We start from the raw sequence: 27,634 nt of genomic DNA on the forward strand, positions 1-27,634 counted from the left end.
ATATTTTGAGAAGATTTTCTTCCACAATTTTGTTTTAAGAGAAATTTCAAATTTTTGAAAGATATTTCCCCAACATGCTAGAAAATGATTTCTCAGTTTTTATTTGTTTTTAATTTAAACCAGTTTTGTTTCCTATGTAAATAAAGAATATGGGTTGTTTCTGTACATAAGACAAAAGTAGGACTAACAGTTCTGTAGCATATTAACATATCACACAAGCTCTCACACACACACACACACACACACACACAGGATGAGAGGGTAACAGGTAGGCAGGCCAGAGGTGTGTACACACACACACACACACACACACACACATTGGATAACAGGGTAACAGGTAGGCAGGCCAGAGGTGTGTACACACACACACACACACACACACACACACACTGGATAACAGGGTAACAGGTAGGCAGGCCAGAGGTGTGTACACACACACACACACACACACACACACACACACACTGGATAACAGGGTAACAGGTAGGCAGGCCAGAGGTCCCCAGGTGGCAGGAGGAAATAAACTGCAAGTGGCAGACTTATTTTTTTCTTCTCTATACAAATTTAAAAGTTTCTTTTAATTCTGTGTTGTAGACACCTGGTTCTGCATGAACTTTTCTCAAACCTTGAGCTAACCAATGCATTTTTCTTATGGAAATGTTTTTCTTAAGCTATGTTAATGAAACTATGTATTTGCTTTGGGATCTGCCTTTCTTCAAAATGGTTCTGCCTCAGTTCAGTTCAGTTCAGTTGCTCAGTCGTGTCCGACTCTTTGCGACCCCATGGACTGCAGCATGCCAGGCCTCCCTGTCCATCACCAACTCCCAGAGCTTGCTCAAACTCATGTCCATTGAGTTGGTGATGCCATCCAACTATCTCATCCTCTATCACCCCTTCTCCTCCTGCCTTCAATCTTTCCCAGCATCAGGGTCTTTTCCAATGAGTCAGCTCTTCACATCAGGTGGCTAAAGTATTGGGAGTTTCAGCTTCAACATCAGTCCTTCCAATGAACACCCAGGACTGATCTCCTTTAGGATGGACTGGTTTGATCTCCCTGCAGTCCAACGGACTCTCAAGAGTCTTCTCCAATACCACAGTTCAATAGCATCAATTCTTCGGTGCTCAGCTTCCTTTATAGTCCAACTCTCACATCCATACATGACTAGTGGAAAAACTATAGCTTTGACTAGATGGACCTTTGCTGGCAAAGTTGTATCTTTGCTTTTTAATATGCTGTCTCTAGGTTGGTCATAACTTTTCTTCCAAGGAGCAAGCGTCTTTTAATTTCATGGCTGCAGTCACCATCTGCAGTGATTTTGGAGCTCCCCAAAATAAAGTCTCTCATTGTTTCCACTGTTTCCCCATCTATTTGCCATGAAGGGATGGGACCGGATACCATGATCTTAGTTTTCTGAATGTCCGCCTAAGACTAACTTTTTTCTTTTCTCTAACCTTGGGCTGATAACAGCTCAACAAACAAGTATTCATGCCAATTGTTTTATGGCCGGGGATGACACACCTTGTGCCATTCTATCTCAAAAATGCATGCTGTGGGTGAGAAAGTAAAAGTTAGTCACACAGTCGTGTCCAACCCTTTGGGACCCCATGGACTGTGGCCCACCAGGCTCCTCTGTTCAAGGAATTCTCCAGGCAAGAACACTGAAGTGGGTTGCCATTTCCTTCTCCAGGGGATTTTCCCAACCCAGGAATCAACCCGGATCTCCTGCATTGCAGGCAGATTCTTTACCAACTGAGCCACTAGGGAAGCCCATTGTGGGAGAGGGGCCTGGTGAAACTCCCTTAGCTGTGAGGTATCTCTCTTATCTGATTAGCAGCTTTCTAACAGAAATAAAACGCCTTGCTAAAAATTAGCAAGGGGCATTCTTCCTGCCTTCTTCTGATGTCTATGTCAGAAGCTTTCCCTATGTCTTTTATACTTGAATAAAATTCTGTTACATAAAAAGCTCCAAGTGGTCAAGCCTGGTCTCTGGCCCCAGATCAAAAGCCTCTCCTCTGGAGGTCACAAATCCCATTGTAGTACACAGCTCATGGCAACCACCTTTCACTATCATTACAGAAAAACAGGTATATATGTAACATGAAAGGAAGAGTAGAGAAAGAATCATATGATTTCAGAACCAGAAGAGCCTTGGTCATCATCTAGATATACTCCAGTGATTCTAAAGGAAAAGTTGTAGAAAAGTTATTAGCATCATCTATTTTCTTCCTAAAACTATACCAACAATCCTTCTGAAGATTCTGATTCCCACATTTTGTCACTAATAGGAATGCCTTTATCCATCAGGTGTGCTGGGACAGAACAAAGCTGAGAACCTTGGATTTTAACATATATAACTGACAAGATGAATGCTTGGGTTAATGAATGACCAAAGACACACCACACTATGACAAAAAAGAAAGGTTGGAGATACAGTCATGACGTTTTGAGAACCTATACTCATGTTTCTTAATACTCTGTAATTCTAATTTCCTTGTTCTAAAATAAAGTACAATAGCCTAAAACAAGTTATCTGGAATTGCCAGGGCATGTATCTGTGGGAAAAAAAAAAAAATCTCAGATAACTCAGACAGAATAGGTATATAAATGACTTTTTCTTTAACAGAACTACCACTTTCTTTACTGTATATTTTCTTGGCTTCTGAGATGTGCACACATGATTACATGCATTTTCTAGTTAAGCCAAGACTTTTCCCTTGGACATTCCCCTATACAGTCAGTCCTCTATTTCTGAGGGATGGGAGTGGGAGCAGGGTGGAACCTACAGATTTGGAGGGCCAACTACACTACACCATTTTATATAAGGGATCTGAGCATCTGCGCATTCTGGTATTCCAAGGGTAGTGGGGAGGGTCCTGGAACCAATCCCACCTGGATTCTAATGGACGACTATATTTAAGATAAGTAAAAATAAGTCTACTGTGTAGTTCTTTACAATATTTTTCATTTATTATAATTAAAGGAACATAGGGCAATCTTTACTCAATACTTATTTGGTAATATGAAAACTCCCAAGGACCTGCAAAGACATGCTTCATTAATATATGTAAAAGCTGAAACAAGGGCAAATCTAGGAGTAAACAAGTTCATGAACCCACTAGAATGAAACTAGCTATGCCTGTAAAAAAAAAAAATCACAATTGGTAAATGGGTTTATTAAGTTGAAGGGTGTTTCTGGGCCTGCAATCCAAATTGTGTTCAACAGCGCTCTGAGATATGTCTGGGCACCTGTGTATTGTTCTGTATCTGAACTCTCCCATTCAACATTTTTTCTGCCTGTGTCACTAATGAGGGCACACCCAACCCAGGTTTGCCTAATACTGGGAGTTGTCCTATATATTACTCCAAATGCTATCTGTTTTAACCAAATTACTTCCTGTAATGAGAACAATCTGCCAATAATGTAACTATTTTAACCTTTGATAGCCTTCCTAAATTAAGCTATTTCTAAGTCATAACACAACCAGATTATATACAAAAGCCTGTGAAACTCTACAGATAAAAGGGCAGTTCAAACACAAAATAGAAACATGTACCTTTTCACAATGGGTAAATGGCATCAGAAAAGTGAACTGAAACTATTTCCTTGGAACTATAATGATATAGTAGTTTTATAAAATGGATACTTGCTCAATATACTTGGTTTATCCTGGGCACATGGTAAAGAACAGAGATTTTATTTCTTGCCACGTGCCTCAGAGAATAGAGAGAAAAAAAATGACTGTGGGTGGTATTCACTTGCAAAACTGCCTCTCTATAAACAGTTTTTCTGAAAAGCCTTACTATCTCCCTTAGTTTGCCCATAGCAATAGTCTCTTTCTGAATTTCCTTTGATAATCATTTCATCTACCATTCTTGGCAGAGAATTTGAAGCAAATGAAAGCTAATCTACATTGTGCATCTAAGTATCACTGTACGTTTTAGTCATTAAAGATAGAATCAGTAATTTCATTGAAATAACACAATCAATAATAGAAACTATTGCCTAAACATGTAGAAAAAGAAGTAGGCATGACCAAGGGCAGCAGAAATTATTTAAAGATACCAAATACCTGAAATCACCAGTCTTTACACATTTCTAATTTTTTCAATTCCAATTAAAAAAAAAACAAAGCAGCAACATCATCATAAGCCATTTGGACTCAAAATTAGGTAAAGATGATTAAAGATGAAATAAAAAACAATTACTCTAACATTCACATTTATTAGATTCTGCCTCTATTTTGAGTAAGTTCTAATTTTGGTGGGAAACTTAGGAGAGAAAACAAGTTGATATAAAGTAAAATCTGAAAAAGCTATCCTCTTTACACAGATCTTGAACTGACTTCAGTGAAACTAGACAGACCTAAAAAAATTCACATGTGATTAATTGGGTACAAATAAATAGATGGGTGAAAAAAATCAAGCAATTTTAGGCAAAGTAATTAAGTAAGTAATAAGATGGAAATGTAAAGCAGTGCCTACAAAAAGTTACTAAATCATTAGTTATTTACACTTGGTGTGTACCCCATAAAGGAAAATCAAGAGATCCTTTTTGATTTTTTTTAATGTAATAGAAATATAACTTTTAAAAGATGTTTAGAAGTATCTACCAAAAAGACAGTATCTCCTGGGATACTGTTGAAACAGAGTAGAACCCTGTAGGGGCTCCTGGGCACGGGGGTCTTTCAGTTCAGCCTCCATGACCTTCCCTGAGTTCCAAAGAGCAGGTTCAAACAGTTACCAGTCTGGAAGGCAAGGGATGCAGAGTCAAGAAGGAACGGCCAGGACAACAAAGCAGCCTTGGGGCAGGGCGTAAGAGGAGCCACACAAAGGCCTTAGAAGGGTGTAACCTTGGCACGTTTGCGAAACAATGAGGCTAAAATACAGAGAGGAGGAAAGTGGTTTTTAAAGAAAGGTCAGAAAATTAGGTAGCAGATACATCTTGTAGTACTGCAGACTATGGTAAAGAGTATGATAAGAAAATGATATGAAATAGCTGGAAAGGTTTTAAATAGCAGCATGACAGGTTTAACTTTTTAGAAGATGGAGGCTGCTGGTTGAAGAGAGGATTGTAGCAGGAGCAAGAGTAGAGGGAGAACCAACTAGGAGTCTACTGTAGAAATCTTAGAAAGGTATGATTAGGACTGCAATGAAGATGGTATAAGTTGAGAGCCTGATGCTATCTTCTGGAATGAGGGCTCATGAGTCAGTCTTCAAAGGTAATGTTCCTGTGACTTTAAGTTTTGTAGCCCTTTTCATTTTTCTATTCAATAAATATTTCTTGGGTACCTTCTACATGTAAGCCGTCCCTGATAGCTCAGTTGGTAAAGAATCCGCATGCAATGCAGGAGACCCTGGTTCGATTCCTGGGTTGGGATACGCTACCCACTCCAGTATTCTTGGGCTTCCCTTGTGGCTCAGCTGGTAAAGAATCTGCCTGCAATGCGGGAGACCCGAGTTCAATCCCTGGGTTGGGAAGACTCCCTGGAGAAGGAAAAGGCTATTCTGGCCTGGAGAATTCCATGGACTTACAGTCCATGGGGTTGCAAAGAGTCAGACACGACTAAATGACTCACTACATGTGAAACACTGCTAACTACTAGAAATGTAACAATAAAATCCCTGCCATCAAAGAGCTTACATGTTAGCGGAGAAGAGAAAAACAAACAAGCTAAGTGTCAAGAGTAATAAGAAAACAAAAAAGAAAAGCAGAGTAAGAACAGACAGGATTAGTGGGTGGATGATTTGTGTGCTAATTTATAATTTAGACACTGAATCTAAAGAATGTCTGTCAGATAATGTGACATTTGACCAGAAACTCATCTGCAAGAACACCGCAGGCAAAGGGAACAGTTAGTGCAAAGACCCTGAAGCAGGTACCTGTTGGCTTGTTCAATAAACAGCAAGGAAGCTAAGTTACACAACAGAACAGCAAGATAAAAGTGGTAAGGTGTGGGATAAGAGATGGATGTGTGTCAGGGGCAGGGGCACAGATTATGTGGAGCCTTGTTGGGACACAGTAGGGACTTTTACTTTGAGTGAGCAAGAAATCCATTGGAAGGTTTTGATTTGTATTTTAATATGACCACTCTAGCTGGAGAAGAGATTGCAGGAGGCAAGTTGAGGAAGGAGAAAATTGTTAGAAGGCTTTTACAATAGTCCCAGAAAAGATAAACGGTGGTGTGGATCAACTCAGTGGTAGTGGAGGTGCTGAGAAGTAATCAGATGCTGGGTGTGTATCTATGGAAGGATTCACAAGATTAGCATGCTGATGACTGCACATGGGACAGGGGGAAAGAAAGGAGTCAAAGTTTTTTCCATCAATTATGTGAACAGAGATGCCATTTACTGAGTTGTGGAAGACTGAGAGAAGAGCAATGATGGTGAAGTTTTAAAGACACCTAAAACTGTTATATACTGTGAGGAATAAAAGAATGAGTATATTTCTAACATTAGGAAGCTCATAATTTTGTTGAAGAGTCAAATTCAACATAAAAAACTAAAAAAAGAATCCCTCTGCCATTCTGGGCATGAGACGATATAGTGAAAGCCATGTGGTTACGGAATCTAACACAGAGTCAGGGATGAAAGGGTAGAGGTATTAGGAAGAGATAAAGATTGCCTATGGAAGACAGGAAATATGGTTTAATTTTTACTACCTGAAAACGTTTAGGAACTATACTATTTCACTTTTGTTATTTTTATATTTTGATTACTTCTGTAAGAACACAAGCATTCAGGGACTTGCCTGGGGGTCCAGTGGTTAAGAATCGCCCTTGTGATGCAAGAGATGCAGGCTCAGTGCCTGGTTGGGGAACTAAGATCCCACATGCCGTGGAGCAACTAGGTACCCCAACAAAGATCCCACGGCTGCAGCTAAGACCCGATACAGCCAAATAAATATTAAAAAAAAAAGAATGAGCACTCGTAAATATTTATCATAATTTTATACTAAAGGTTTATTAAATTCATTTGTTCTAAACATCTTGGCAGGTTTCATATCTGTGGTTTCAGGTTATCAGGATGTCACTCCATCTTCTCTCTATACCCTTACCATTAATCCTGTTACCCAGGAGTTGAAGCATTTTATCAAACAGAATTTTCTTACGCCTGTGCTAGAATGTCTGTAACATCTCTTCAGAACTCTATGGTCTCTTTTTTAACAGGCTCAGAGCCTCTGCTTGGCAACGGTATCTAGCAAAATTAAAATCATTTATATTACATCTATTTTTAGTTTATATTTTATTTATACAGTGGCAAGCATGCTGAGATTTCATTTAGTGACAAAGTTTTCCATATAAAGGAAACAGAAAACCAGTGGCTCAATGTAAGAAAAAATATTAAATAATCCAAAAATGATATATAAAAATGGAAAGGTTATAAAGGTAGTCTCCAAGCGATTCAATTTAGGGAAATTTTTCCTACTATCATCATAGCAAGCCTACACAGAAACCCTGCAAGAAAGACTTATTTCTGTGTTTCAAAAGAAACTCAGAAAACTAAAATGAATTGCCTAAGGGGCTATAGCTGATAATCTGTGGTACTGCCTTTAGTGCTGCAAGGCTCCAAAGGAGAAGAGCAACATGGATTGAGTGCAGTAGGAATTTTAAGTAAAACTTTTAAAAACCTTAAAAATCATGTTGAACTCAAAATCACAGAAGAGGAATAAACATGTCTGGAAGGGTTGATCCCTTAGGAAAAGTCATAAGACATCTAAAGGAGATGAAAAACAATTGAAATTGTCTGTGTGGAAATCTAAAAATAAAAGCAGTATTTTAGGTAAGAAAACAAGAGTGCAATATGCAAATGAAATGAATATCAGATTTATCAGAGGCCAAGAAGATATAATTATTACCAGGCCACATGGTCTCTAGATGGTTGTTATTAGTTCAACCTATACTCTGAATGCCTACTCTGTGTTAGGTGCTGTGCTTGGCACCAAGACACCAGTAGTAACCCTTTCTTCTCAATAATCTGGAGAGAAAACATGCGAACGATTATGAAAACAATAAAAATAATTCTTATAGTATAGGTACAAATACTGTGGGAATCAAAAAGGAAGGAAAACAAAATAAAATGGTGATCAGGGATGGTCAATGGGATAACTGAGCTAAATTTTGAAGGATGGGTAGTTCATTAAAAAGCAGAATGGGTGAGAGAAAATGGACAAGGGGAGACATTCTAGTCAAAGAGGTTGATGAGGACACGACTAATGGAGAAGTTCTGAAGATAACGTGGGAAATATACACCTAATAACATACCTGTATACAACATTAGGTATATGCTATATCTAATCTATGGGCTTCCCAGGTGGCTCAGAGGTTAAAGCGTCTGCCTGCAATGCGGGAGACCTGGGTTCAATTCCTGGGTCTGGAAGATTCCCTGCAGAAGGAAACGACAACCCACTCCAGTATTCTTGCCTGGAGAATCCCATGGACGGAGGAGCCTGGTGGGCTACAGTCCATGTGGTCGCAAAGAGTCGAACACGACTGAGCGACTTCACTTTCACATCTAATCTATAATGGTATATAATGTTATTTTAGTCTATAATTGCTGTTGTTCAGTCGTTAAGTCATATACAACTCTCTGTGACCACACGGACTGTACCAGGCTCCTCCGTCTTCCACTATCTCCTGGAGTTTGCTCAAATTCATGTCCGCTGAGTTAGTGATGCTATTCAACCATCTCATCCTCTGCTGTCCCCTTCTCCTTTTACCTTCTATCTTTCCCGGCATGAAGGCCTTTTCCACTGAGTCTGCTCTTTACATCAGGTGGCCGAAGTATTAGAGCTTCAGCTTCAGCATCAATCCTTCCAATGAATATTCACGGTTGATTTCCTTTAGGATTGACTGGTTTGAGCTCCTTGTTGTCCAAGGGACTGTCAAGCATCTTCTCTAGCACTACAGTTTGAAAGCATCAATTCTTTGGCACTCAGCCTTCTTTATGGTTCAACTCTCACAACTGTACATGACTACTGGAAAAATCACAGCTTTGACTAGATGGACCTTTGTCAGCAAAGTGACGTCTTTGCTTTTTAATATACTCTCTAGGTTTGTCATAGGTTTCCTTCCAAGGAGCAAGGATCCTTTAATTTCATGGCTGCAGTCACTGTCCATAGGGATTTTGGAGCCTAAGAAAATAAAATCTGTCACTGTCATACATACATGCATTGTACCTAATATAAAATATATACTCATTTGACAGGAAAGGAGATTTTAAAAATTGATTTAAAAAGTGGGTAAGATACAAAGCAGAACCAGTCAGAAGATGTGTTTCCAACTTTTGATTCTTCCCCTTTCTCATTCATCAAATCCAGTAATTTGTGGCTTCCATACCAATCTCTTCTTTCTATCACACTGCCATCTATTAGAGTCTCATTATTCATAGACTAATTAAAATAGTTTAATTAGTCTCCCTGCCATCAATTTTCCCATCTTCAAACAATCCTTCATTTTCCTTCTTATTAATTTTGCCTTTATCAGCTTCTTTATTGCTTAAAAAAGACTTTCAAAGACCTCCAAGTGAAAATGCTAGGAGTGTCCAATCATTTTGTGAAGAGAAGATGGATTGTTTTCACTTCTTATTTATATTTTGACATCATGTGGGCTGCTGATTCAAGTCTCTCCAAGAAAAGGAAAGGGCTGCCTTTCGCAGGCTGTGTCTCTACTCCTACTGTGAATTTTCTGGTTGGGCATGGTAGTGGTAATGATGGTGGTAGCAGAGGTTAATGGCTTAAGATTCCAGTTTACATGTCTGAATCCCTTGGCTTATAGGGTGAACTCCAAAAACCTAATCCTGGCTTTCAAGTTCCTTTATAATCTAGCACTAGTCTGCTGCTGCTGCTACTGCTGCTAAATCGCTTCAGTCGTGTCCGACTCTGTGCGACCCCAGAGACGACAGCCCACCAGGCTCCCCCGTCCCTGGGATTCTCCAGGCACAACATCCATTGGATCATCAAAAAAACAAGAGAGTTCCAGAAAAACATCTACTTTTGCTTTATTGACTACGCCAAAGCCTTTGACTGTGTGGATCACAACAAATTGTGGAAAATTCTTAAAGAGACTGGAATACCAGACCACCTGATCTGCCTCCTGACAAATCTGTATGCAGGTTAAAAGAAGCAAGAGTTAGAACTGGACATGGAACAACAGACTGGTTCCAAATCAGGAAAGGAATACATCAAGGCTGTATATTGTCACCCTGCTTATATAACTTATATGCAGAGTACATCATGCAAAATGCTGGGCTGGATAAAACACAAACTGGAATCAAGATTGCTGGGAGAAATATCAATAACCTCAGATACGCAGATGACATCACTCTTATGGCAGAAAGCAAAGAAGAACTAAAGAGCCTCTTGATGAAAGTGAAAGAGGAGAGTGAAAAAGTTCACATTCAGAAAACGAAGATCATGGCATCTGGTCCCACCACTTCATGGCAAATAGATGGGGAAACAATGGAAACAGTGACAGACTTTATTTTTTGGGGCTCCAAAATCACTGTAGATGGTGACTGCAGCCATGAAATTCAAAGATGCTTGCTCCTTGGAAGAAAAGCTATGACAAACATAGCATATTAAAAAGCAGAGACATTACTTTACCAACAAAGGCCCATCTACTCAAGGTTATGGTTTTTCCAGTAGTCATATATGGATGTGAGAGTTGGACTATGAAGAAAGCTGAGCACCAAAGATTTGATGCTTTTGAACTGCAGTGTTGGAGAAGACTCTTGAGAGTCCCTTGGACTGCAAGGAGATCCAACCAGTCCATCCTAAAGGAAATCCATCCTGAATATTCATTGGAAGGACTGATGATGAAGCTGAAACTCCAATACTTTGACCACCTGATGCGAAGAACCAAGTCACTGGAAAAGACCCTGATGGTGGGAAAGATTGAAGGCGGGAGGAGAAGGGGACGACAGAGGATGAGATGGTTGCATGGCATCTCCAACGTGATAGACATCAGTTTGAGTAGGCTCCAGGAGTTGGTGATGGATAGGGAAGCCTGGCATGCTGCAGTCCATGGGGTCGCAAAGAGTCGGATACAACTGAGCAACTGAACTGAACTGAACTGATCTGTATTTCATTTGTTGTCAGTGCCAGATAATACTTCATTATACGAATATACCACATTTATCTATTCATCAGTCGACATCTGGGTTGTTTCTATAATTGGGGCTATCATGCATAGTGCTGCAATGAACATTCCTCTACAATTTTTCGTGTGGACATATATTCTTATTTTAAGTATATACCTAGAAGTGGAATTGCTGGATCATATGGTAACTCTATATTTAACTTCTTGAAGAACTGCCAAACTGTTTTACAAAGTGTCTGCACCATTTTATGTTCCCACCGAAAATATACGGGGGTTTCAGTCTTTTCACATTCTTGTCAACGCTTGTTATGGTCCATCGTTTTTATCAGAACCAGCCCAGCGGATGTGAAGTGGCCCCTTGTTGTGGTTCTGATGTGCATATCCCTGATGATTAAAGTGCTTAAATGTGCTTATTTAGCACTTTCTCCTTTCCTCATCTCCATCTGGAAACCTCTTAGCTCTTGCCTCCCATAATTTTGAGGTTTTGCTTAGACTTATTTAGTACTTTTACATCATAAATATTATTGAATTGTTCCCTGAAGTATGTTCCTGTTGATTAGAGTCCTTATTCAGCATAACATTCCCAGACAGTCTACCATCATTTTCCACTTTTTCTATCCCTTTCATTTTGTGATCTGTGCTCTGGCTCATTTATTTGGTTAAAAACCTTTCTTAAATATTCTCTAGTTATGTGGGTAATACACTCTCTAAAGTTACATTTATGCCGTAGCTCCTCCTTGTAGATGAGGATGCTATTTTCACCGGAAATGGGGATTTGGGATTACAGTCTTTTTCTGTTGGTAATCTGTGGATACTCTTTCACTGTCTCCTAATTCCCACTAGTGTGAATTAGAATTCTGATGTGAATCTCAGACTATTCTGAATATCATACTGTAATCTGGAAGCCTCCAAAATGAATTCCTGGAGTTCAAAACTTTACCTGGATAAGCCTAGGTATGTTTTTTACAACACTGATCTTCCCTGGAATGTACCACCAATCTGCACAATGAACTTTAGCTCAGGAATTAAAAAAAAACATCTTTAATTACTACTTCTCTTCCATTTATTCCTTTTTCTGTAACTTGTATTAGCCACATTAGATGTCCTCTTCCCAGTCTCTTTCCTATCCTATCTATCCTCAGTCTATCCTCCAAGTTTCTTATGGTTTTTTCAATCTGTATTTTTAACTCTGGGCTTTGAATCTTCCAGGCCAATAATGATCATACTCATTCAATTCTTTATTCAGTAATTAGGTACTGAGTGTTTACTATGTACAAGACTGTTCTAGACACGGACACTGACAGCAGTCAGTGTACACAAGAGAAAAAAGTCCTGCTTTTATGTGTTTATCTAGTGGACTTTTTTTTTAAGTGTATGTACATGGATTGCAAGTCAGGTGGTACCAAGCATTTAGCAGGGAAATCGTATCTTTTGCTCCCTGTGTCTCTTTTGTACTTCATTTGAACTTCCTTCAGTGCGCCTACTGTTCATTATTTGCATATTCAAGTTCCTATCTTCTCTGCATTTCTACTTAGTTGGTCTGTTGCACTGTTTACTCTAGGTGCTTTTTTCTCTTTCTGGTTTCCTGCCTTCCCCAGATGGGATCTTTGTCTATGTTGCTTCAGAGGGGCTTAGGTTTCATTGTTGGAGCATCATAAGTGGTAGCAGTCTCAAGAGAACAGAAAGGCAAAGCAGCCTCTACACCAGTAGACGGGCAGGGCAGCAGGCCAGCCACCAGCCCTGTTGAGGCCTGGGAGAAAGGCTGCCAACTCTCAGGTCTCCTTACATCTCCCAGACTCAGACAGGGAGGTAACAGTCCCCTAGCTCTTTGCCATTCTTCCCATTAGGGAAGTCCATGGATCTCTACCAAGCCAAGCTCTTTTTCTGGATCTGCCATTTGTATCTTCACTCTGAGGATCTTGTCCAGCCCTTGAGGAGCAAGTCCTGGGTCAGCTCTCCCTGAAAGAGCTCCCACAGAACTGAGGCCTCACTTGCCTCTAAGTGTTCATCAGATCCAGGGGTCATTTGGCTCAAGAGTGGCAGACACAAGTTGAAATTAGTAACAGAGGGATAGGGAGATTTCACCTTCCCAAAACCCTCTGTGAAAAGTAAGTCCTAGTTATAGACTAATCCTAAAAACATTCAAATCTTGGCAAAGAAGTCAACGCTTTAAAAAGCCTCTGTGAGGTCCAAACATCTGTGGGTTGTATCATGTTCAACTGCTGCCCTAAATGTTAAGTTCTGTGAAATAAGGTAGATCATAATGTTAGTTGGATTTTAAAGGATATTGACTAGATGGATGAATCTCAAATTATGTTTTATAAAAGCAGTCAGAGAAAAGACAGTACATACTATATGATTCTATTCGTATAAAATTATAGGAAATACAAACTAATGTACTGTAGTGACAGAAAGCAGATTGCCTAGGGACCAGGGAATTAGGTAAGTGGGTTATATAATATTGTACATCAACTATACTTCAACCAAAAAACCCTCAATATACAAAAAAATGGTCATAACAGTAGTAAAATGGGGAATCAAAGTGTTGGTCACTTTCACTGAGTATAACATGAATATGACGAAGAAGGGTTAATGATTTAAACAAAGTTTTAAGATGTACAGAGCTAAAAGCAGTCAGTCTCAAATTTGTTTTTTTGTATTAAGGTCTTAAGAGTATGTAAAAAAACATGGTGAAAAGAACGGTATTTCAGGGAGGTGTTAGTCTTTCTGACAATGAATATTGGTGGGGGGCAGGGAGGCAGAAAAACATGCCTCATGAAGCTGAGTTTAAAAATAAACTTTTGACACTGAGATTTTTAAAACATGCAGGTCTGAATGTGTTAGTTGGGTTGATATAAAATCCCATGTGAATAGTTAAAAAGCTTTTAAATATTTACTACAGAAAAGATTTTATCAGTACAAAGAAGCTCTTTAGTTGTCTATTTTAATGTTAGTCAGTAAAAAGACAGTCGTATAACTTATATGCAGAGTACATCATGAGAAACGCTGGGCTGGAAGAAACACAAGCTGGAATCAAGATTGCCAGGAGAAATATCAATAACCTCAGATATGCAGATGATACCACCCTTATGGCAGAAAGTGAAGAGGAACTAAAAAGCCTCTTGATGAAAGTGAAAGTGGAGAGTGAAAAAGTTGGCTTAAAGCTCAACATTCAGAAAACGAAGATCATGGCATCTGGTCCCATCACTTCATGGGAAATAGATGGGGAAACAGTGGAAACAATGTTAGACTTTATTTTTCTGGGCTCCAAAATCACTACAGATGGTGACTGCAGCCATGAAATTAAAAGACGCTTACTCCTTGGAAGGAAAGTTATGACCAACCTAGATAGCATATTGAAAAGCAGAGACATTACTTTGCCAACAAAGGTTTGTCTAGTCAAGGCTATGGTTTTTCCTGTGGTCATGTATGGATGTGAGAGTTGGACTGTGAAGAAGGCTGAGCACCGAAGAATTGATGCTTTTGAACTGTGGTGTTGGAGAAGACTCTTGAGAGTTCCTTGGACTGCAAGGAGATCTAACCAGTCCATTCTGAAGGAGATCAGCCCTGGGATTTCTTTGGAAGGAATGATGCTAAAGCTGAAACTCCAGTACTTTGGCCACCTCATGTGAAGAGTTGACTCATTGGAAAAGACTCTGATGCTGGGAGGGATTGGGGGCAGGAGGAGAAGGGGACGACAGAGGATGAGATGGCTGGATGGCATCACTGACTCGATGGACCTGAGTCTGAGTGAACTCCGGGAGTTGGTGATGGACAGGGAGGCCTGGCGTGCTGCGATTCATGGGGTCGCAAAGAGTCGGAGACGACTGAGCGACTGATCTGATCTGATCTGATTTGATCACCTACCTTTGAACATAAGCAGAACTAATGTTTAGGTTACAATCTAACATTTTGAGGGTTCTTAATAAAATTTAAACTCCACTTAACTCATGCAATTTGGGTTACTAAGAGTTAATGTTTGAACATGCTCTCCAATACCAATATAAGATTTTCTTCCTTGGAGAAGGAAATGGCAGCAACCCACTTCAATATTCTTGCCTGGAGAATCTCATGGACAGAGGAGCCTGGAGGCCTACAGTCCACAGGGTTGCACAGAATCAGACACGACTGAAGCAACTTAGCTTGCACGCACATCCTTAATACTTATCTCTTCTGGGACCATTCCATCTTACAGTTCCTTTCCTTCCTCTTTTCCTCTCTGCCTTCTTCCCCTCTTTCCTTTTGTTTCTTCCTCTCTCCTTTCTTAAAAAAAAAAAAAAAGATTTCCTTCTTTCCTGTTATGGGTTCATTTCTGAAAATCTCCTTAGAAATCTTCCAATCTGCTATCTGTATCAACTGAACACAACTTCAGACGTTGAAATCTTCCCAATCCATAGACACTGTAAGATCTGATGAGGGTCTAGTGGTTAAATTTGCACTTTCACTGTGGAGGCCCAGGTTTAATCCCTGGTCTGGGAACCAAGAACCCACAAGCCTCACGATGTGGCAGAATAAAAAAAAAAAAAAAAAGAAAGAAATCTGATGAGCGAGGAAGAAGATCTGAAACAAATATTTCATGGAAATACTTTAACTTGCAAAGCAATTATCCTTCAATAAATGAATAAATGCAACATTTATACCTGATTCAGTAAGTGCAATAAATAGTAAAATTGTTTTACTGTTCCTATAAAAAAATTACAGATTTCATAATGTTTACATCAAACTCTGTGATCCAAACACATTTCAGATATTAAACAACTTTCTCTTGTTTTTCAAAAGCTAGGACTTGGCACCATGGTGAGATGGGAAGTACGTAAAATTTATCAGTTTTGAACACAGGCTCTGTTACTACTTAGCAGGTAACTTTAGGCAAGGTGCTCACGGACAACAAGCTCAGTTTCGCTACCTTTAACAAGGCAGTAGCACCCACCGTCCCAGAGCGGGGACAGGCTGAAGCTGGGCAACGCTCCACCACGCAGCCCCAGCCCTTTCCCACACGTCCAACGTGCGAGCTACTGCACAGGTCTGTTTCCCACCTGCTTGCTCTACATCTTCCTCATTCCTTCTAACTGTTTCTATTGCTTGTAATCTCATCAAGACCTCCCTTCAAAATCACTGTGCCAACTGCTATATTCAAAATGGATAACCAACACAGACCTCCTATAGGGAATTCTGCTAAATAGTTATGTGGCAGCCTGGATGGGAGGGAAGTTTCAGGGAAAATGGATACATATATATGTATAACTGAGTCCCTTTGCTGCTCACCTGAAATTATCAATATTGTTAATCAGCTATACTCCAATACAAAGTAAAAAGTTTAGGAAAAAAAAGGATTGTTAAAATAGGATCAGTATGTCCTGTCTTCTGAGATACCTGTCCAAGGGTCCCCTCCAGGCAATATTATAGTCTTCTCCAGAATTTGCTATCCAAAGTGGTTTATTTTTGCTCTTATTAAACCACTAATCACAATATAATAAGTAATCAGTAGCTCTTATTTTTGAGTGCTGTGTCACACATGTTAAGTGCTTTATGTTCATTTTCCCATTAATTCACAACCACCCTGTGAAGTAAATAGCACTGTTATTCCCCTTATCAATGAGTAAAGTAAGACTAAGAAAAGTTAAGTCACTTTCCCAAAGTCACTCAAGCAATAATTAATAGAAATTATCATTACTCCTAATTAGTAATAATTAGTAGGACTGGGATTCAAAGCCAGGTAACTGGGTCCAGAGTGGAGAACTTATACTTCCTTCACCTTTGTAGCCTTAGGAAAAAAGCACATCTGGCATGAACATGTGCTTAAGTGAATTAAAAAAAAAAAAAGGCAAAAAACAAGTCTGTACACTGAATTGTCTATTGTGTGCAATTCACCTGGATGTGGAGGTACAATATTATTCAAGATCTTTACCCTCAAGGAACTTATACGCAGGGTATTTGGGAGACAGACAAATGAACAGGTGATTACAATCCAGAGTGTGATACATGCTATTTCTGTGGACAAGCCTCAGAGAAAACATAAAGAGGGCACCTAAGGTGGACCAGAGAGAAGGAATCAAGAAAGATGTTAGATAAGTCTGAGTTTCTGCCTTTCCCTTCGAAACCAAATTAAGTAGGGTTTTACTAGACTGGCATTCTAGTAGTTGGCATGGCAGAGATGAATGTACTACTGTTTTTTAATTAAAGTACCATTGACTTACAAATTGTACGTTCAGTTTGTAACACTGTACAGGAGGTGGTGATCAAAACCATCCCCAAGAAATGCAAAAGGACAAGACAGTTGTCTGAGGAGGCCTTACAGATAGCTGAGAAAAGAGAAGCAAAAGGCAAAGGAGGAAAGGAAAGATATATCCATCTGAATGCAGAGTTCTAAAGAAGAGCAAGGAGAGATAAGAAAGCCTTCCTCAGCAATCAATGCAAAGAAATAGAGGAAAAAAACAGAATGGCAAAGACTAGAGATCTCTTCAAGAAAAATTAGAGATGCCAAGGGAACATTTCATGCAAAGATGGGCTCAATAAAGGACAGAAATGGTATAGACCTAACAAAAGCAGAAGATATTAAGAAGAGGTGGCAAGAATACATAGAAGTACCATACAAAAAAGATCTTCATGACCCAGATAACCACGATGGTGTGATTATTCACCTAGAGCCAAAAAGATCTTCATGACCCAGATAACCATGATGGTGTGATTATTCACCTAGAGCCACACATTAGGGACTGTGAAGTCAAGTGGGCCTTAGGAAGCATTACTACAAACAAAGCTAGAGGAAGTCATGGAATTCCAGCTGAGCTGTTTCAAATTCTAAAAGATGATGCTGTGAAAGTGCTGTACCCAATATGCCAGCAAATTTGGAAAATTCCTCAATGGCAACAGGACTGGAAAAGGTCAGTTTTCATTCCAATCCCAAAGAAAGGCAAGGCCAAAGAATGTTCAAACTACCGCACAATTGTACTCATCTCACACACTAGCAAAATAATGCTCAAAATTCTCCAAGCCAGGCTTCAACAGTACATGAACTGTGAACTTCCAGACATTCAAGCTGGATTTAGAAAAGGCAGAGGAACCAGAGATCAAATTGCCAACATTTGTTGGATCATAGAAAAAGCAAGAGAGTTTCAGAAAAACACCTACCTTTGCTTTACTGACTACGCCAAAGGCTTTGTCTGTGTGGACCACAACAAACTGTGGAAAATTCTTTAAGAGATGGGAATACCAGACCACCTGATCTGCCTCCTGACAAATCAGTATGCAGGTCACGAAGCAACAGTTAGAACTGGACATGGAACAACAGACTGGTTCCAAATTGGGAAAGGACTATGTCAAGGCTGTATATTGTCACCCTGCTTATTTAACTTATATGCAGAGCACGTCATGTGCAATGCTGGGCTGGATGAAACACAAGCTGGAATTGCCAGGAGAAACATCGATAACCTCAGATAGGCAGATGACACCACATTAATGGTAGAAAGTGAAGAACTAAAGAGCCTCTTGATCAAAGTGAGAGAGGAGAGTGAAAAAGCTGGCTCAAAATTCAACATTCAAAAAACAAAGATCATGGCATCTGGTCCCACCACTTAATGGCAAATAGATGGGGAAACAATGTAAACAGTGACAGACTTTATTTTCTTGGGCTCCTAAATCACTGCAGATGGTGACTGCAGCCATGAAATTAAAAGATGCTTGGTCCTTGGAAGAAAAGCTATGACCAACCTAGACAGAATATTAGAAAGCAGAGACATTACTTTGCCAACAAAGGTCTGTAGAGTCAAAGCTATGGTTTTTCCAGTGGTCATGTATGGATGTGACAGCTGGACTATAAAGAAAGCTGAGTGCTGAAGAATTGATGCTTTTGAACTGTAGTGTTGGAGAAGACTCTTGAGAATCCCTTGGACTGCAAGGAGATCAAACCAGTCAATCCTGAAGGAAATCAATCCTGAATATTTATTGGAAGGACTGATGCTGAAGCTGAAACTCCAATACTTTGGCCACCTGATGTGAAGAACTGACTCATTGGAAAAGACCCTGATTCTGGGAAAGACTGAGGGCAAGAGAAGAAGGGGACAGAGGATAAGATGGTTGGTGGCATCATCGACTCAATGCACATGAGCTTGGGCAAACTCTGGGAGATAGTGAAGGACAGGGAAGCCTGGCATTTTGCAGTCCATGGGGTCGCAAAGAGTCAGACACAACTGAGTGACTGAACTGAACAGACTTACAATATTACATTAGTTTCAGGTATACTGTACAATAGTTATCTGATATTTTTATACATTACAAAAGGATCACCACAGTGTACTTTTTTAAAATTAGTTTAGCGTTCCCTGGTGATCCAATGGTTAAGAACTTGCCTTGCAATGCAGGGGACACCAGTTCAATCTCTGGTCGTGAGGATCCCCCATGTTGCAAAACAACTAGCACCATGTGCCACAACTACTGAGCTTGCACGCCTGCAGCCTGTGATTCACAACAAGAGAAGCCACCGCAGTGAGAAGCCCGTGCAATGCAACAGAGAGTAGCCTCAGCTCAGCACAGCTGGAGAACCCAAGTGCAGCAACAGAGACCCACCACAGTTCAAAAATAAAATAAACATTTTTCGAAAATTAGGTTATGTTTACAATTACCTATTCTATCTCAAATTATCTGTCTAGTTCAAATACATCTCATGTTCTAAAAAACACATTTTAAAGAATGATCTGCTTTCCAAATATTTTCAGTTTATATGATGGTACATCCTATTTTTCTCTCCTCACAGACAAATAAGGAAAAAAAAACTCCATAAAAAAAGTGACTAGTTACCTAACTGGCTAGTATGAGAAGTGCTTGCAATAAAATCACAATCAATTTAGGATTTTAACTCAGAAGAACAAGGGGCTATAACTTATCATATGTCAAGCAACTGCTCTGCAACCACTATCTTCCTCAACGCTTTTCAAATAAGCAAAAAAAAAAACTTTGAGGTTTTCCCCATATGTTTCCTTCCTTTTTTCCCTCTAATTTAATCCTAAAATAAAAATAAATACAATTTAGAAAATGTATTTCCATCAGTTGTTCACTTACCAAACAACAGTTCATTCAAGTGGATACCTCCTGGACTGTCATGGAAAATGCCTAAATAAAAAGCCTTATTAAATTCAATTTAGATTATATCTGTCACTTCTTCCTTGTCCAAAGCAATTACTACAGAAGAAAATAAATTAAGCCTAGCAATATTATTTATTACAAATATTGGTTGCTATAAAAATGTTTCACCAGTTTTCTAGGTGGTTACTAATAGATTAAATCATTTCTACCCTGTTCTAATCTGAATAAAGTGGATTTCCTCCAACATTATGGAACCAGTAAAGACGAAATAATAGAGTAAAATAAGTAAATATAATAAAATAGTAAAACCAAATATAATAAAATTGAGCAGGAGTGAAGAATGCACAGCTTTGCATTTTGTGGGATTATGAGACAGCAAAAACAAAAGCTTAAAAAGGATTAAAATCTAAGGGCAGCAAGCACAGACAACAAAGGAAGCGCAGCTTCAAATACACACTGTCCCAAAAGAGAGCCTAAATTCTTTGACCGAGAGTTTCGGAGAATCAGGTTTAAGTACAATGTAGGTTGACCTTACTTTCTTTTTTTTTAAATTGAAGTATAGTTGATTTATAATGTGTTATATTTTCAGCTATACAACACGACTCAGTTTATATATTTTTATATGTACTCTTTTCCCATACAGGCTATTACAAAATACTGAGTAAGTTCTCTTTGCTACACAGTAACTCCCTGTTGAGTTTAAATACCTTAATTTCAACTTATCACCCTATTTGTTTAGCAAAATGAAAAATACCCTGGTGGAAAAAAAAAATAACCTGGAGGAAAAAGAGTTTCCATAAAACCTTCTTTCTTATCTTCCCCTAGTAAATTCTCTCACTAAAATGAAAAGATAAACAAACGGAGCTTTATTTTGATAAGCCTTATCTTTAAGTTAGAGATTCTTAAAAATTCATGAATGCTTGGTAGGACAGGAGAGAGTCAATAGCAGTTACAGCAATGAATTATGATGTGTTACTTGCTAAAAGAAAATTAGAATCACGGAATCAAATGGAATTTTAAGAGACTTTTATTCCCTTTGCCTTTATTCACAGACTAGAGAAATTTTTGAAAATTTATGAAAGTTACAGACTTAAAATATAAATGGCTTCAAACTATGGCTGTATTTAATACCATAATATTAACTCAGATTTTAACGGCATGTTAAAAATTCAAAGCCACAATTCCCCCAGCAAGTGTAATTAATTGTTACCATTTAGAGAAAATAATAGGAATAATCACATTCATCAAATTTATTAAACCTGAAGCTATGCTAGTCACAATTGACCTACTGTACTTTTGTTCTTTCATTCAAGAATGCTTAGATGATTTACTACTGAATTACTCTTTAACTGGTAAAAAACTGAGGCAAAATACTGAAGAACTGGAGAAGTACAAGTGCAAAGTCCACTGTACAAAACTGCTGAACCATGCTCCCTGTTGATGTACTTTTTAAACTGAGCGAAAGATGAATTCTAAATTCCACATAAACTGCCTCTAACTGTGCCTTTCTTTTTGCTTGAAAACGCTTTTCATACACGGATACCGGTTCAGTTTCACCTGTAGGTAATGAACACAGAATTCATTGTGGGGAAAAACAAACCAGAATGTGAAAAAAGTTATCAGGTATACAAAGGAGTGAAACAGCTGACTGAAAAGCACTTGAACCACAATACTTTTTCTCCATTCTTAACGAGGCATTTTGAATATTTTAGGTACTATTTTCTTTCACGAGACCTCCAGTTCTCCAAAGCTCCCCAGCTGAGTACTCACCTGGTTCATCTGAATGCTGAATCGGGGCTTTTATTTCTGCTAAGCTGGGTTCCCCCTCCTGGGAGACGGGAGCTGCTGCCCCCTCCTCCGTATCCTCTACTTTAGTCACTGTGAAGTGTGGCATCGCTCTAGTTAGGAACGTGTGCTCTCCCTGTGTTTGCTTCCTTCCAGTCTACGTTCGCTGCCTATCACTTCCTTGCTGTGCCCCTTTCTGACTCTGATCACTGCCCACGGGAGACCCAGGCAGGGAATCGGGAAGTACTTTCAGTTCACGTGACCTACGGCCCTAAGGGAGGGGAACCTGGAAAACACGCCTTCCAAGGTGGTGTTTACCATTCACTTAAAAGGATTAAGCATTCCACCTCTTGCTTATTTGTTATTAAACTGTGAGAATCACAAGAATGGTTTAGGCTGCTTTCCCAGAGAAGCAAGGGCTGGAGAGCGGGAAGAATGCTTGAAACTCTGTCCATTGTGTATGCACCCGCTTGTTTCTTTAAGTTATTTGCACATCAAGATCTCAACCTGTGCCCTCACATCTCACAGGACAAAGACTAGGGAAAAATTCATTAAAGACTGGTACTACATCAATTTAGAAAATCAACTATTTGTAAGTTTCTGTTGTTGCTTTATTTCAAAGCATATTGAAAACAGTTATGCAGGTCAATGTTTTTTCTTATCTTTCAGATGAGAACATTTATTCAACAAATATTTAATGAATACCTATGTATTTTATATAAAGCATAGTTCAAGATGTTGTAGGGTATACAAGGACACCCGAGAAGAGACATTAACTTCCCTGAAAGTCCAAATTTGTTTAAAAGAGCTAAATATTTTTAACGAGAAGAGTTAAGCATTTTTCGTTTTGTACGGAGTGTAAACATTGTGTTTTAAAGAAAAAACAATCCAAGAAAATCTCTGACCTCCGTCAGAGGTGTATAGCTCCTTTAGCACACACTTAAAATAACATACTTCTGATATATTTTATCAGATAATTGTGTTCTCAGTTGATGACTTTAACAGAGTATGAGGCCCTATCTGAGCACTCTGACACAGGAGTTCAGTAACTTGAGCGAAAGTGAAGTCGCTCAGTCGTGTCCGACTCTTTGTGACCCCGTGGACTGTAGCCCACCAGGCTCCTCCGTCCATGGGATTCTCCAGGCAAGAATACTGGAGTGGGTTGCCATTTCCTTCTCCAGAGGATCTTCCCGACCCAGGGATTAAACCCAGGTCTCCCGCATTGCAGGCAGACGCTTTAACCTCTGAGCCTTGAGCTCTGTGCTAATTTCCATATTAATGATGTAATAGGAGGATTTCGTTGTTAGTAACACCTGACAAGCAAGACTGCACTAAATTTAAAAGAGAATAATGATGGTTTATAATCCTCATTTATTCCAATATACACCACTTCCAAAAGAGAACAAAGCCGATAGCTGTTAAAGACCTACTTGTACACTGCACTGCACTAGAAACTTTTCATTAGGATCTCATTTAATCCATCACAAAAACAGAAACATTAGGCTAAGAACTTGCCCAAAGTCACACAGCTTGTAAATGGTGAAGCCCAAATTAAAGATCTCCAGTACCTTTGATGGTAGTCAGCGCAGAGGTTTCACAGAAAAGAAATTCATATACACTTACTTAAATTTTATTTCATGGGTTCCTGCATAACACTGGTTTGTAATCTCAGGCTACAAATTGGAATCAGCTGGAGAGATGTTAAAACTACTGATGCCTGAGTCCCATCCCAGATATTCTGATATAACTGCTCTGGAGTAGAACTTGGGCAACAGGACTTTGAAAAGTTCCCCCCAAATGGTTCTAACAGGCAGCCAAGGCTGAGAATTACTATAAGGAAAAAAAAAGAAGGCTTTGTAGCTACTGAGATTTTTTTCTCTGAGAGACATGAAGTAAGTCAGGTGTGGTAGTGCCCTTGGTGATTTTTCCATATTAAAGACTTGGGTAGCTACTCAACTAATTTACTCAAAGGAACTTAAAACAACTGCCACACTGTCAAAGATTTCCATATTATATTCTAGGTTTCAAATTTATTAATACTTTAGTGTCACTAGATATTTCCAATGGGATCTTACTTTTTCATATTTATTTTATAAAAAGAGTTGAATTGTACCTAATTTTTTATAGTCAATGGAAAGAAACAATTACTTGTGTTTATAAATCTATATGTAGCTTGTACATATAACCCTATGTACAAATGTTATCCTGTCACCTCTCCCCTCTAAAAAATCCCCCAAACTAAACAAGTAGGAAGGTAACAAATATCTGTCAATCTACAATAGGTGTAAATTATTTACCAATTTAATGCTTTGGTAGTCATAATGGTCAGCAAGTTTAAAACAGTTCTCTCCTAGATTGCACTGTAGGTAGTGTGGGATTATAAAAAATTTCAAGGCAAAGTTAAAGTAATACAGAAAAGGGGGGGGAGTGGCAAAGAAGAGATGTGTAAGTTCTGTATAGGAACGGTGGTTAGATAGAGAAGGTAGGATATAAGAAACAGCTATTTAAAGACCAACAAACTAAAACAATGAGGTATATATACCATTCCATAGCCAGCGTGACAGATAAAACAGGGAAGATGGATAACACCAAATTTGGTGGGGCTGTGGAACGGAATGAACTTTCATACATTGTTAATGAAGCACAAGCTGGTTCACCACTCTGGAAAAGGGTCTGGTACTTATCCCTATAATCCAACAATTGCACTCCTTAGTATTTACCACCCTGAATTTACCCTGTGAATGAAAATATATTCCCACAGAAGGACTTGTATAGGAATGTTCATAACAGTTATTAACAATAGCCCGAAACTGGAAACCCAGCCCCAAACAGGAAGCCCACGAAAGAATGAGTAAAAAAACTCTGATACATTCATACAAGGGATTACTACTCAGCTATAAAAAGGAATGAACCAGTGATACCTACAACAATATGGATGAATCTCAGAAACCTGATGCTAAGTTACAGAAGCCTTAAACAAAAGAATACGTAATATATGAAACAACCAACAGCAAAGTGCTGGCAGAAGTAATATGGTGGATAAAAAACAGGACAGTGGCTGCCTCTGGAGGAATGGAAGTGGGGATTAAATGGGATGGAGCAAGAGAGAACTTCCCAGAGTGTTGGTAAGATTCTATATCTTGACATGGAGTTTAAGAGTTCCACACGTATATGCATTTGTCAAAATTCAGTCAATCTTCACTTAAAAGTTGTGTATTTTACTGTATGAAAAGTTTAACTTGAAAGAAAAAAAAGCTGCTAACAGATAATGAATTCTATTTAATAGTATGTATCCTGAGGTATTGGGGGAAAATGAACTGATATCCACAATTTAGCTTAAAATGCATATAAATGGATAGACAAGTTGTGACAGGAAAAGTATAATAAAATGTTAATGATAGATTCTGGGTGGTACGCATATGAGTGTTTACTATAAGTCTTTCAATTTTCTGTATGTTTGAAATTTTTTATAACAAAATGTTGAAAAAATACAATAAACTGACACCATTATGCAAATGAATAGGCAAGTCAAAGACTGGGAGAAAACATTCATAAAACATATGCCTGACAAAGGACTTGTGGTCTGAATATATAAAAATGCCCAAGAAAAGTGGAAGTGTTAGTCACTCAGTCATGACTGACTCTGCGACCCCATGGACTGTAGCCCACCAGGCTCTTCTGTACACGGAATTCTTCAGGCAAGAATATTGGAGTGGGTTGCCATGCCCTTCTCCAGGGGATCTTCCCAACCCACTCAACAGTAACAAGACAACTCAACAGAAAATGAGCAGAAGATTCAGACAGACAATTCCCAAAGAAGCTATATACAAGGATAATAATAACCAATTGAAAAAAACACTCAACATCAGTGGTCATCAGGGAAATGCAAATTAAAATCACAACTAAAACTATTGGCAAGGATGTAGAGCAAATGTTAATGGAAATGTTGACCACTTTGGAAGAAAGTCTGGCACTTTTAAAATAAATTTAAACACACACCTACTTTATGACCCAGCAATTCCTCTTCTAGGTATTTACCAAAGAGAAATAAAAGCTAAAATCACAAAAAAATTTGAACAAGTATGTACTAGCAGCTTTATTCATAACTGTTCAAACAGGAAACAGCCTAGTAGGTATCCATCACAGGATACACAACCTATAGTATATTCATACAATAGACTACTGCTGCTGCTGCTGCTGCTGCTGCTAAGTCGCTTCAGTCGTGTCCTACTCTGTGAGATCCCATAGATGGCAGGCCACCAGGCTTCCCCATCCCTGGGATTCTCCAGGCAAGAACACTGGAGTGGGTTGCCATTTCCTTCTCCAATGCATGAAAGTGAAAAGTGAAAGTGAAGTCGCTCAGTCGTGTCCAACTCCTAGCGACCCCATGGACTGCAGCCCACCAGGCTCCTCCGTCCATGGGATTTTCTAGGCAAAAGTACTAGAGTGGGGTGCCACTGCCTTCTCCGTACAATAGACTATTACCCAACAATAACCAGGAATGAATTACTGATACATTCAACAACAACATGAATGAATCTCAAAAACATTATAAATTATACATTACACATTAATTATACACATACTGAAGTGTTTAAGTGTGAAGCACACTGATGTCTGCACTTTAACTTTGAAATGCTTCAAAAATAGATGGATCATTGGAAGGGATGAACATATGATAAAACAAATACAGCAAAATGCTAAGTGTAGCCTCCAGAGGACACGGTTATGCGTATTTATAATATAATCTTTCAACTTTTGTGTATGTGTGAAATTTCTCATAAAAAACTGTTGGAAAAAAAATAAAATGAACTAAACGAAGTTCACTGAAATCTAAAAAACTTTGGAACAAATCACTTATGGGTCAAATTTCATTTCACATAAAATTTAGGGAGTTGCATAAATGCTTTTCCTGAACTTTGATTCTAGAGTGCTGAACACTGTTTGAAATGAGAGTCACCTTGCAGGTCTGAAATATTTACATTTTTACATTTAAAAAAAATCCAGGGGAGAACAGATCTGTGGTTGCCAGGGAGAAGAGTGGGTGAGGGAGGCATGGATTGGGAGTCTGGAATTAGCAGATGCAAACTACTCTATAGAGAATGGATAAACAACAAGGTCCTACTGTGTAGCACAGGGAACTATATTCAATATTCTGTAATGAACCATAATGGAAAAGAATATGCTACATAGCAGAAATTAACACAACACTGTAAATCAGCTATACATCAATAAATTTTTTTAAAAATCTATGGTATTTTCAAGCAATAAGATATAGGGCCAAGCTAGGGCAAAATGGGCATTTTATTCTTTAGGCTAAATATTATACATGTTATATTTATTAGTTACTTTCACTGAAACGCTTGTGACTATGTCTTTTTTTTTTTAATTGAATTTTTTATTAGAAAAAATGCCATATTTTATAGACCACCATTTATGAGAATCCTACCAAAACACTACAACAAACTGGCCTTGAAGAGAAACAGCACAATGACAGAAAGCTCAAAACACTACACCTCTGAGGAGCCTGCAGCCAGACTAATTGAAAATCGACACACAACGCCCACCACACCACACACAAACATGATTGAAAGTAATTTCCTGTTGACTTCCACTTGTTTCAGTGTCTTCACTGAAGCTAACTTGTCTTTTTTTTTTTTTTAATAAATGG

At 38.8% G+C, this 27,634-nt stretch overlaps 1 protein-coding gene across 6 annotated transcripts in view; it reads right to left on the reverse strand.

The window, feature by feature from the left end:
• SLC12A6 (solute carrier family 12 member 6) overlaps window positions 1–27,634 on the reverse strand; it is an 84,893-nt gene that overhangs the window by 40,631 nt on the left and 16,628 nt on the right. For 2 of the 6 annotated variants that reach the window (XM_086322084.1, XM_086322083.1), the window contains exon 1: window positions 21,949–25,713. The exons of 3 other annotated variants lie outside the window; for them this stretch is intronic. In XM_086322084.1, coding sequence (XP_086178210.1) covers window positions 21,949–22,072 — 124 coding nt within the window. In that variant the 5' untranslated portion in view covers window positions 22,073–25,713. Of the gene's footprint in view, window positions 1–20,154; window positions 20,206–21,948; window positions 25,714–27,634 lie in introns of those variants that run through there. One more of the 6 variants, XM_086322082.1, reaches the window with a different exon arrangement.

This window comes from Bos grunniens, chromosome 10, assembly GCF_055505025.1.
Source record: "Bos grunniens cultivar Pamir isolate PY7600 chromosome 10, Bosgru_T2T1.0, whole genome shotgun sequence".
Classification (NCBI taxonomy): domain Eukaryota; kingdom Metazoa; phylum Chordata; class Mammalia; order Artiodactyla; family Bovidae; genus Bos; species Bos grunniens.